The sequence below is a fragment of the Alternaria postmessia genome, assembly GCF_024291825.1.
Source record: "Alternaria postmessia strain BMP 2775 chromosome Unknown scaffold_2, whole genome shotgun sequence".
Taxonomy (NCBI): domain Eukaryota; kingdom Fungi; phylum Ascomycota; class Dothideomycetes; order Pleosporales; family Pleosporaceae; genus Alternaria; species Alternaria postmessia.
The window spans coordinates 648,278-660,557 of NW_026260075.1; the positions used below are offsets into that span (position 1 = coordinate 648,278).

The 12,280-nt window shown below is 50.6% G+C and overlaps 4 protein-coding genes across 4 annotated transcripts; 3 read left to right on the forward strand and 1 right to left on the reverse strand.

Annotated features, from left to right (window-relative positions):
• Window positions 1-2,336: 2,336 nt before the first annotated feature.
• Window positions 2,337-3,387, forward strand: J4E82_000652 (uncharacterized protein; the record flags this gene model as incomplete). Its single annotated transcript, XM_051726973.1, has 4 exons — window positions 2,337-2,369; window positions 2,420-2,784; window positions 2,833-3,228; window positions 3,288-3,387. The coding sequence occupies 4 exons, from the start codon at window positions 2,337-2,339 to the stop codon at window positions 3,385-3,387; spliced, it is 894 nt and encodes a 297-aa protein (XP_051593398.1).
• Window positions 3,388-4,505: 1,118 nt separating this feature from the next.
• J4E82_000653 (uncharacterized protein) lies at window positions 4,506-5,611 on the reverse strand (the record flags this gene model as incomplete). Its single annotated transcript, XM_051726974.1, has 2 exons — window positions 4,506-4,573; window positions 4,861-5,611. 2 exons carry the CDS (start codon window positions 5,609-5,611, stop codon window positions 4,506-4,508), a joined length of 819 nt encoding a protein of 272 aa, XP_051593399.1.
• Window positions 5,612-5,953: 342 nt separating this feature from the next.
• On the forward strand, window positions 5,954-7,233 carry J4E82_000654 (uncharacterized protein; the record flags this gene model as incomplete). Its single annotated transcript, XM_051726975.1, has 3 exons — window positions 5,954-6,011; window positions 6,065-6,541; window positions 6,593-7,233. 3 exons carry the CDS (start codon window positions 5,954-5,956, stop codon window positions 7,231-7,233), a joined length of 1,176 nt encoding a protein of 391 aa, XP_051593400.1.
• Window positions 7,234-8,025: 792 nt separating this feature from the next.
• On the forward strand, window positions 8,026-9,596 carry TPK2 (cAMP-dependent protein kinase catalytic subunit; the record flags this gene model as incomplete). The annotated part of the gene is made up of 3 exons (XM_051726976.1): window positions 8,026-8,781; window positions 8,839-9,092; window positions 9,140-9,596. The coding sequence occupies 3 exons, from the start codon at window positions 8,026-8,028 to the stop codon at window positions 9,594-9,596; spliced, it is 1,467 nt and encodes a 488-aa protein (XP_051593401.1).
• Window positions 9,597-12,280: the final 2,684 nt, after the last annotated feature.

The following is a 12,280-nucleotide window of genomic DNA, read 5'->3' on the forward strand; positions in this document are numbered from 1 at the left end:
CAGCAACCAAACACAAATTCTTTATACCGACGCTACAATAAGCCACTGGTCAAACACCTTTAGTGAACATGCGATACGTTGAGAAGGTTCGCTTCCATGATCGATTCAACAATACGCAACACCTTTCCTTTTTTCCATGCAGGTACCATACAACGCCTCGGAAGCAGTGTCCAGGCAACCGCTTGAGCTCTTCGTCGTTAAGAACAACAGCAACGGACTTGCGCAATGCGCAAGTTGAGGCACTTCTTTTTGGCCACCATGGACTGAACATGTCCGAAGGCATTGCTTTGTTTTTGATGTTGTGGTCAAGCCTGGTAACCGCCGCAAAGCATCTCAAGCAATGCCACCCCAATAAAAGGAATCTGTGTGGAGGAAAAACTAGTGTCAGTCTTCATCGTGTATCGGATTGGCTCCCATGGTGATGGGTCATATAAGACATGCATGTCAGTTGCGCAAAACAATATGATGGCGCGATTCAAATGCAATTTAGGCTAATGGACCAATGTAAGATGCATCCTCGCGATGATTGTGGTGGCATCAATACATCAAAGCGAGAAACTAAACATCTCTTTAGGGCAGAGTACTTCTTCCTACCACAACAGTTATATAAGAGATACAGAGGGATAGATATAATTGTAGACTTCTAGATTCTCTATCATTCTTTATGAGATTTCTTGCTAAGAGCTAACGTAAGCTGCAGTATAAGAGCTTCTTACCTCTGTGTTCGATTTTTCCCTTACTTTCCAAGACAAAGACGCTGCTGCTCAGACAACACAGACAACAAGTGAGCAATGCAAAAGCCCTGAGACAACACTGATCGCATCTATCCGCCAACATACCAGTCCTGTCGCGGAGACAACGGACACGGAACGGCAGGATGCAGGTGCAAATGACTTGACAGCTGCTCCCGCTGGTCCGAAGGATCGCAACAGCCAGCTTGCGTCTCAACCGCAGTCTAGGATGGGTGGTAAGATGCTGCTCCACTTGCGGCCCCATGCAGCCCCGGACGACCAGGGAGATGGCGGCTTCACGCTACGCTAGGGTCCTCAATCCCACAATTGATGAACAGACTTTTCTGTTCGTCGTTTTCTGAACGACGATTTCAAATCCAGTTATTCAGCATGTGTATAAACCTTTCGACGGCGCGTCTCCTTAGCTCTACCAGAGTTTCATTATGTCATGATATTGGAAGATGCCGGTGGCTTATGCCGAGGCTCTTGGACAAAGCTTAGCCACCTTACCTCATGCACAGGATCATCATCCCGTTTCCTCCGCGGCCTCTGGGGATCCCAAGTTTCAGAGCACGCCCAATAAATCGCTTAAAGGACTACGGAGCGTGTTGTGGCTGTTTCCAATACAAAAGCGCCGACGCTCAAATAGCATCGCAAATACCAAGGGAACGGCTGCGTTCATATCATGTTCCAATATCGCACCCGCGATATCCGGCATCCTAGCTCAGCAGGCAGAGAATGAGTGTCCACATTGGAGGTTCGCGTACACCCATGGAAGGGCAGGACGCCGACTTCGCGTCTAACTACTCCGAGCAAATTGAGCGTTGGTGCACTGACTTGAGCTCCACTCCTGCACGCGTTTCTCGCAGGGGCACTCCTCCAGGGTAAACATGCAGTCAGACCGCTAACATGCAAATACCAATAGCGGTCTGTGTGTTATACGATGTTTCGAAGACTCATGCTCGCGATGTCTGCCGTTTCTGCGTTCAAAACACTTGATGGAAGCTGATGTGTCATGGTCACAAGCAGCGATGATGTAATGCTTGGTACTTGGATGGCGATCAGCACTCGGGAACTGGAGCAGCACATCTCATTTCTCCGCGTCATCGCAGCAGCGAGGCCGTTCTAAACAAGACAAATTACTGTTGGATCGGTTGGCGCACCACTTGCGATCCTCTTTGTCGATGTCCATCCGACCTCGGTAAGGTAGCTTTTAACGCCGATCACACGGCGCATGGTGGCTTGAGTTGGTCTGATTGTCGTTCGTCCGCTCACCGTGCCCTCACTTGATTGACACGCTTGTGGAGACGCATGCTGTCCTTTTACCCGGGATGGAGAGGCGTCTATGAGAAACTGCCATGAGTGGCCCGCTTTAGCACCTGTTTGGAATTCTAATTACCTACCCTTAGTCGCGGGCCTAGCACCAGTATGGGACGACGGCTCATGGCACACGTAGATGGACCATGCTTCCCCTGCGAGGTCTGGTCTGGACATATATCAGTCTCTCCGCTCCCCCAGAGTGGGCTTGCTTTCTCCTTCCCCAGACTCTCTCCCCATTGACCCATCTCGAGTTAGTCCGAACTACAGTTACCCATAGTAGACATCATGGCGACAGCTCGTGAGCACAACGACACCGTGGTAAGCTCGTCACAAGCCCAAGGCAACTTCAAGTCTAACCACCATCACAGCGCGGTCCAAGTTTTGAGAAGACCACAAACGGTACCAGCGCAATGGACCACGCGGCGACCAACGGCGCAGGACTCCCTAAGCAAAGGGCTCCATACGACTATGGCGGCAACCCTCTTGCCCACGTCGCTACGAACGACCCAGACCTACGCCTTGCAGCCTTTGGTGGTGAATTCCAGCCTGGTCTATACAGGCCGCCGAACCGCAAGTTCGCTAACCCAGCTCCCCTGGGTCTGTCGGCTTTCGCCCTGACCACGTTTGTCCTTTCTTTGATCAACGTCAACACTCGCAGTATTGGTCACCCCAACATTGTTGTGGCTCTTGCATACGGTTATGGAGGTCTCGTCCAGCTTTTGGCCGGCATGTGGTATGTACTATTATACAATGCTTGAATGCTCTGTCTGACAAGGAACAGGGAAATGGCTGTTGGTAACACATTCGGTGCTACTGCTCTGTCATCCTACGGTGGTTTCTGGATCGCCTTCGCTATCGTTCTCACTCCCGGTGGATTCGCCATTGAATCATCTCTCGTCGCGGAGGGCGAGTTCTACGACTCGTTCGGTCTTTTCCTCATGGGCTGGTTCATCTTCACCTTCATCCTGCTTCTCTGCACGCTCCGATCGACCGTGGCCTTCTTCTTCCTCTTCTTTACCCTCGACATGGCTTTCCTCTTGTTGGGAATTGGCTACTTGAATGCCGATGCCGCCGGTCCTCAGGGCGACTGCATTGTTGCTGGTGGTGCCTTCGGTCTCATGGCCGCTTTTGCTGCCTGGTATAACGCACTGGCTGGTATTGCGGACAGCTCCAACAGGTTAGTCTTTGACTCTCTGTACCATGCTTGTGACTTATGCGCTGACTCTTTCTTTACAGCTTCTTCGTCATCCCCGTGGCTCACTTCCCCTGGTCTGAGAAGGGCCGCGAGCGTCGCAACAAGGTTGACAACTCGTCTGCCCGTGAGCACCAAGCATAAAGCAGTGCATAGAGTGTACTCGCTATAATCATGCGTCGCTTTTTCGATGCAATAAGATGAGAAACGGGAAGACGTTATCACGGGTCGGCAATGAATATGCCGAAGTTGATGACCGTCGCATGGGATGATACCCATGACGGATATGTATATTTTTAATATCGATTTTCAATACCCACTGTTGAAGAGGAGAGTCTGAATCAAATGTCACGATGCGATACGTTGTAACAAACTCCACAATGCTAAATTCGTGACAATCGCAACGTGCAAGTTGATCCGTCTTCGATAGAGTTTCAGCTCTAACGTAGCAGAGCAGTCCTTGCCCGAATACTCCAATACCACGTCTCAATAGTAGTCTACATACAGACATTACTCAAAGGCATACGACAACATCAATGCTTGTCGGCTTCTTGCTACAAGAATACAGACTAGAGTATAGGTCTTGTCAATTCTGCACCTGTACAGTTTCTCCATTGTATGGGGTGAGAACGTACGTTCCCCGCATTCCAGTCTAGACTACTGCAGTCTCCGGATTTGAAATCTTCCAATATTTCCCCTGCCGTGGGCATCGGTCGATTCACTCACACCAAGAGGCATGGCGCACGTCACAGCATAGCGGCTGTGGCTTACCTTGGCGTGGCGTGAGATCGGGCGGTATAAGCGTTTCCACCCAAGAGTCCTTTGCTCGGCTGAGGTCAGAGGCGCTTACATGTCCGCTGTCTGTCAGGTTGCGCTCACACCATGACCATGGTGGTTGAAGGGCTGAAGAAGGAATGCATGATGAGACATTGAGAAACTCTTTTTTACAAGTTTTGTTAAATCCCAAAATCTACTTTAGAGGTATATGTTGTCACTTTAGTAAATCCTTACCACAGGCCCATATACAAACATTTAGCATGTAATATGGATTAGGTACAGTTGAGGAGAAAATATTTCCTCTGTAGGTTGAAGTATGCGCGTGGGAGAAACTAAACACCTCTCAGGGCAGAGTACTTCTTCCTACTACAATAACGGGCATTAGATCTATATAGATATAAATAGAAAGCCCAGAAGACTACAATGCTGTTAATCTTTATAAGTTTCTTTATTAAGAGACAGTGTAGACTGTAAGATATACCTTATCATTTCTGTGGCTTTGTAGATGTTGGCGGTGTTCTGACCATGTCGGTGCTCGTGATACTTCTGTTTGCTGTGTATAGTAGTCATATGTGTTTTTACGCACTGGTCCGCAGGTTTCTACTCTCAAGATGCAATGCATACTTTGCTAGTGTACACCCTAGTCCCGCCTGCTACTTCTACTCCTACTGCGAGTCCTGCTTCTTGACCGACTCAGTTGTCCCGGACTGCGACTCCTTCCCCGATCCCGGCTATCATAACTGCGACTTCTGCTGCGACTTCGACTATCGTAACTTCTGCTCCTGCTCCTACTCCTGCTTTGATAACTCCTGCTCCTATAACTCCTTGCGCTTCCATCACTTCTTCTGTCTAAGTCTTCATCCAGCTCATCGATCTCATCGCCCAACGGACTCTCCCTTGGCTCCAGCATGTCCAAATCCTCCAGGTTCGCCCGTGACGGCAACTTCCACAGACTCGTCGCGCATATCCGGTCTTTTGTAAGGAGATCGTCGATAAACTGATCAACATGTGTGAGTGTAAAGGCGTCTTTGAGACGTCGCTTTATCTTGCGGTAATCGGTGAGAAGGGGTTCGAGGGTCTGGTAGATTTCGACGGGCTCCCAAGCGAGACGGATGTAGAAGGCGGCGAGGCAGCGCAGGTACTTGAAGTCGCCGAGTTTGCCTGCTGCATTCAGGTCCAGCGCCTTCTTGGTTGCGTCTTCGTCTTCTGATGTGTGGCCGTTCTCCTCCTTCTTGACCTCGGCGTCTTGGCCCTCGTCCTCCTCATCATCGCGAAAGTTCAGGTATTCTAGTATAATCTCCTTGTCCGGCACTAGTTGCAGCATCTTGAAGGCCAGACACAAGAATGGCGTAGGCTTGCCGGTAATGCCTGTTGTGCCGCCGATGAACTTGAGGTCTGCGGCGCGATCGCATAACGTCGCAGCGTTCAGACCGAAACATTGCTCCTTCCAGTAGTATGACTCGGTGATGCGCTCACGCACACCCTTTTCGAAGAGTAGCGCGGGGTTCTGCCCTCTGATGAGCGCTCCGCGATAGCCTCTGTCGTCGAGGAGCGCGCTGGCGTCTGCGCGGTCGAACTGGGGCTTTGACATGTGGATGCGCCTTGGCAACTTGTGATACGGGGTTCGAGGTTGGAGAAGTAGCTTCGTTCGTGCGCGTAGTATAGTGAGGTCCGGGTGCGTGCTGGGAATCAAGGTCGCGCAATGGTCGCGATAATTTGAGCCGGGGTCTTGCCAGCTCCCAAAGTATCGATAGTTGCCCACTCAACGCCAACGATCAACATGCAGCCCTATGAACATCTAGATCCACCAAGGACGTCACACCAGTTCTCGGCCTGCGCTCTCCTGCATAAACTACTCTTGACGTTCTACATGCACACTTCTAGACTGTCATAGTATTCTTATACCCTTTGCTTTCAGCGTTCACTTCTAGCCATGGGAAGACTGCTCCTTTCTTCTAGCCAGGTTGGCGTTATCCTGTCGGCAACAATTGGTACGTATGGTCCACAACGGACCGAAGACTTGCATTGCTGATGCTGCCCGTAGTTCTTCTCTTCACACTTGCACTCTTCCTTTCCGGTTGGGTATTACAACAACGATACGTACACTCTCTGCAGGCGGCCATAAAACCACGGTTACCCAAGCCTTTACCGCCTCCGAAACCGATAGAACCCCCGACATTAGACGCAAAATGGGCGAGACCAATGGGCGGCCGGCCAGAGGTGGACGATACCTATGCTCAATACATCGCAGGCCAGACAATGGACTGGAGCAGGCTGGGCTATGTGCAAGTCGTGAGGGAACACGTAGAACTATGCAGTGCAGTAATGCTACTCTCCGACCTGCATAGAATGAAGAGCCCCGCGAAGAGGATATTGATGTTTCCGAAACTTTGGCTTGTGGAGTCAGAAGATGAAAAATATGGACCGCAAATGTCGACCACACGGCGATTGCTGAGGACAGCAGCGAGGCGGTATGGCGTCACTTTGATGCCGATGGAACCTATAGTGGAAGGCGCAGATGGTGAGTCTTGAGCTGAGGAAGCCACGCTCTGCCAGTGATTGACAGCATCAGACACACTCCCCTCGTCCTATTCGCTAGCAAGTCTATACTCACTGGTAGACTACGAGCGCATACTCTACCTCCAGGGCCCAGGCGTACTGCTCGATGCATCGGCTTTGGACTCATTGCTGGCTTTCTCCAAGTCGGAACCCATGGCCGCGTACCCCGCCACACCAGAACGAACAGACCTGTCGACATCGCTTCTGATGATACATCCATCGCAGCAGAGCTTCAATCAGCTGAGAGCAATGCGCGCGTCGAAGCCAACATCTGATTTGAACATGTTCCGGAAGACGTTTACGGTCCCAGACTCTTTGATCTCAGAATGGTCATTGTCAATGGGCAACGTCGTCTACGAGTCGCAGAATCTGCGCAATGTTGTCGACGATTTCAATGCGACGGCATTCGAAAAGATGACAACGTTCGTGAGACTGTCCGATCCCGAGATACCAGGACCGGAGTACGACGTCCCATACTCTGAACGCGCTAAGCTACGACCGCAGAACGAACAAGCACAAGAGGCATGGAGCAAACTCTACGAACGATTCCGGCAGCGACGCATGGAAGTGTGCGGCCTTGATCTGGAGACGTACCAGCCGATCATGGTCTCTGGTGGGGCTGATGAAACGAACGTGGTGGCTGATGAACTATGAAACGGCAAGGTTTTCTTTTGATGATGCAACGTATGCGATTTGGCTACTTTCGAGTGACGTTTAAATAATGAGGCTTCTCGGGTTGATGGTACAGTACATAGGGTCGGCGTTCGGTGTATCATGTGTGTTGGCGCGCATTACTACGAGTTGATCGGTCTCGACGGTTGGTCTGCTAGCTGTTCGCAGTATAGGCAGGCTGGGTATATCAGCAGGGCTAGGACTCGGGAGCCATGTTCCTCAATGCTGGGACGACCATGCCCAGAGGTACGCATGACGCAACAAGCGATGCTTCCCGCGCAGGCAGCCTACCTGGGCATGACACAGTGTAATGAATAGACGTGTTGAAGTTTGGATGCAGTGCATTCAGTGATGTAGTATTGGTCAAAGGGCATTGACTGCAGCCAGCAAACACTGGCGCTGCGGGCGATTGAAACATGGTTCTTTGAGAGGGCCTGCTTGGGTCATGTTGCCAATGTCGCCCGCTCGTGGTAGCTTCGACGCTTCTTCCCCGCGAGCGAGCCTCTACTGTCTAGCCCAACCTCCACCCATCAACTAGCCCAAAGCTTGCCCGCCCACGCCGCAAACACTCCCTGACCAACGCCATCCTTACCCTGCTCCTGTGCATGTCCGCGCATCCGCACGCACTCTGAGCGCATCAATTGCAGCCCTCTGCGCCGCCCAATACCGTCCCGAGCTCCCCACGCATTCCTGGCCGCTGCTTGCTGAGATCGCCGGAGCTGCGTCCAGGAACAGGCAGGGCAGGGCCGCCGCATTCCTCGAGCCGCCCCTCCAATGCCTACTCTGGGCTTCCTCAAAAAGAAGCGGACGAAGGACTCGAACGGCTCCAAGGACCTCGACTCGCCGACTTCGCCCATCAAGGACAGCAACTCGCCCATCACGCCCACGACATCGCGCAAGTCGGGCTCCTTCCACCTCCACAAGACCAAGACGAACGAGTCTCTCACCAACACCACAAGCAACACCAGCACCACGGCCGCGGCCGCGCCTGCCGCAGACAGCAAGCCGGCCGACTCGATGAACCCCGCCTACGCCCAACAGCAGCAGCAGCCGCAGCAGCAGCAGTTTGGCGCCAGTCCGCAGTCCAACCCTACGCCATCGCACAATGTCCCCAGCATACAGAATCTGATACACCCCAACAACACTAGCTCGCACCAGTCGGCCCCTAAGAATGGCGGCGCCGTGCAGTTCCAGACTCAGCCGCTCAACCAGACCCGTGTCACCAAGGGCAAGTACTCGCTGACCGACTTCACCATCCAGCGGACGCTCGGCACGGGTAGCTTCGGGCGAGTGCATCTCGTTCAGTCCAAGCACAACCAGCGCTTCTATGCCGTCAAGGTGCTGAAGAAGGCCCAAGTGGTCAAGATGAAGCAGGTCGAGCACACCAATGACGAGCGGCGCATGCTGCAGCAGGTCAAGCATCCGTTCCTGATCACGCTGTGGGGCACCTTTCAAGATTCCAAGAATCTCTACATGGTCATGGACTTTGTAGAAGGAGGTGAGCTGTTTAGTCTGCTGCGAAAGTCCCAGGTATGTCGTACTTTACTTGTTCTTCGGCCTGAGGTTATCTAGTACTGACTTCCCCAGCGCTTCCCAAACCCGGTTGCCAAGTTCTACGCCGCAGAGGTGACGCTGGCACTCGACTACCTGCACTCGCACAACATCATCTACCGAGACTTGAAGCCCGAGAACTTGCTGTTAGATCGTCATGGTCATCTCAAGATCACTGATTTCGGCTTCGCGAAAGAGGTTCCTGACATCACATGGACACTTTGCGGAACGCCCGACTACTTGGCACCAGAGGTCGTCGCGTCAAAAGGCTACAACAAGTCTGTCGACTGGTAAGATCCAATTTCTGTAAATATGATAATCGCGCTGACAACACCAGGTGGTCGCTTGGCATCCTCATTTTTGAAATGCTGTGCGGTTTCACTCCCTTCTGGGACGGTGGCTCACCAATGAAAATCTATGAAAACATTCTCAAGTCGAGAGTGAAGTATCCACCATACATACACCCTGACGCACACGACTTGCTGCAGAAGCTCATTACGCCCGATCTTACGAAGCGATTGGGCAACTTGCACGGCGGAAGCAAGGACGTTATGAACCATCCCTGGTTCGCCGAAGTGACGTGGGACCGATTACAGAAGAAGGACATTGATGCACCCTACGTGCCTCCTGTGCGAGCTGGTGTTGGCGATGCGAGTCAATTCGATAAGTATCCGGAGGAGACGGAAGCATACGGTCAGGCAGGAGATGACCCGTGCGTGCAGAGTCCTCCTTACACTGTGGATCACATTCTGACGTGTCCGAATAGTCATGGGCACCTATTTCCCGACTTCTAAACCCGTAATCGAAAAGAGATACGATAAGCCTCTCCTTCAAAATCCAACTAGGCACGGCGATTCCTGGTCTACGTACCCGTCGAAAGTCCGAGCCATTCGTCCTACCATACATACTACTCTGTCCTTGACTCTCCTAGTGCTCTCTGTACGTGCGACCGTGTTGCATTTGGAAACCTGTTTGATTGTGTCATCATTACTACTTGTTGATTCTTGGGCGCCGCTTGGATATGGTGTGGTGTAATCGTTAATGATGAACGATGACATGGATTTGTTGAACAGTATCCTGCCAATCAGGCTCGGTTGTGGGATCATTATTGTGGCAAACATTACTAGTTCTATGCTGATACCTCGGTCTTACCACCAGGAACGATGCGTGTATTAAACAGATGAGAAGAGCAATGCAAGGCTTGAGCAGATGGCATCTTTATTATGCGTTCCCGTTGAATTCTCACAAAGTGAAAACAGTCTGAGATAAGTAAACAATAGGAGAGAAAAGGCAACAGCTATCAATGCGCGAGCTCCGTCGCATATCCCTGGCCTGTTATTTATGCACATGTTCTGTTTTCCTCTCGTATGAGGTGTAGAGTCAGATAAAGATAAGGATGCGTAAATCAGAGGCAATGAAGTAGGCGATCTGGCAGATAAGGCGTGATGGAGTTGTCAGTATTTGAAGCTGGTGGTGATCGTGGTACCACTACCTTCAAGAGAGAAACTGACATAATAAAGCCTGTTAAGACCTTCTTAGATATAGATAGTGGATCCAGAAGTCTGCAATACTATTCATCTTTCTAGAATTTCTTCTTAGAAGCTAACGTAGGCGGTAAACTAGAGCATGTTGTTCCTATACCCGTTTGAGTTTTCTATTGTATACGGTGGTACTATGACTACAAGGGCACCGGAATCGACGGGTATCACGAAATTGCCTGTTTGGGCAGTCGTTAGTAGTAGACGTCATTCCAGAACAACGTAAACAGGGAAGCTGAGATTTCAAGCGAAAACAGTGAATGGAATCGAAGGGTACATTTGCGACGGCGGTTGAGACATGGATTGCTCCATAAACCAGGTTTCTGATTACGCAAAAATTGCTCCGATCAACACTTTTACCAACAATTACCTGTCCAGACGATAGATACTGGCGAACCTTGAGGGTAGTGACGTTAACAGATACTTGGCAAACAAAGCAACATCAGCTACCTAGTAGGATACGAACCTTGAATACAGATCCCTTTGTCACACGCAGGACAACGAGGTACCCGAGAGCCGCGATTGTATTCACTGAAAAGCCACTATGATCGATAGACAACCTAACTTACCTATTTGGGTAGTGTCTGCCCAGCAAATCTCATAGATAAAATGCTTGTGCATGAAAAAGCAAATATCCAGAATGTGTTTAAGATGGGTAAAAGTTGGAGAATACCGTGCCGTAAGCTCCGCGATGACTTTGCCACCTGAGCAATGAGCTAACGATGTCTAAAGTAGAAGGAGCAAGACTTCGAAGAAAAGTATCTTCTGGACGTAACTAGTACCTCAGAGCTAGAAAGGGACGAGTGTACTCTGAATAAAGACGACCAGCAAAAGTCCATCTGTTCATACCAATCAGCCAGCACAACATACAACAAGAAACAAGCATTGGCTAGACATCTAGGTGGTCGTTCAGTCTCTCTTGGCCGCATCATAAGTATATAAACACGGAAAGGGTCCGCGGACTCTTCGACTGCGTCACGGCCGTGCATTGCAAGCGTGGCGGCTTGACAGATGAACTTGTGGTTGACTATTGATTGCGTAGGGCATGGTCTCATCGACACAAAAGTAGAGCTATTGCCATATCTTTCCTCTCCGCGACTTGCAGATACTTGCAAAGATACCGCGAAAATATCTGTCCTATTGCGGTTGATATAAGCCCCCGTTGAGCCTAGCAGCATGATATCACACGCACGCCAAGACGCTAGAGAGAAAGCGGGGATCTTGGAGGGAAAGAACCATGCATATGGGTATGGAACGACAACGACATCGCGACACGTTCGTTTCGATGTGAAAAAGAAAGAGATTCATGAGGACTACAACACATTGATTGGATGGGATGATCTCCGTAAGCTCGACTTGATTCCGCGTTGAAGACGACCGGCTAACATGTTCAACGCAGTGCCATGGCAGCGAGACAACGAATTCATCCTTACATCTCATCGGTATGATCTCAATTACACCATCAAAGAAGTAGCACCTACTGACAACAACTAGGCGAGCAACATTTTCGTACCTCCGCTCCCTGAAGAGCGCCCTCGAGGTCCACAATGAGACGGTGAACATCTGGTCTCACATTCTGGGTACCGCCGTGTTCTTCTTCATCGCAGCCATTTTGTACTTTCCCACACGTCAGATTCGTGATGAAGGAGACAGTACAAATGGCGATGACGAAGCAATCTACGTCTACTTCGGCTCCGTCATAGCTTGTTTCTTCTTTTCGTTCATGTAAGTGCTTCTTAATCCCACATCCACAGCTCTTCATACAAAAGAACTGCCGAGAATAACGATTGACAGTCACCATATATTCCTCGACCATAGTGAGCAGGTTCGCACTTGGACGGGCCGATTCGATTACCTTGGTATCGTAGTTCCACTCTATGGTACGACCATCGCCAGTACGCACTTTGGTTTTCACTGCAAACCCTCATTGCAGGAAGCCT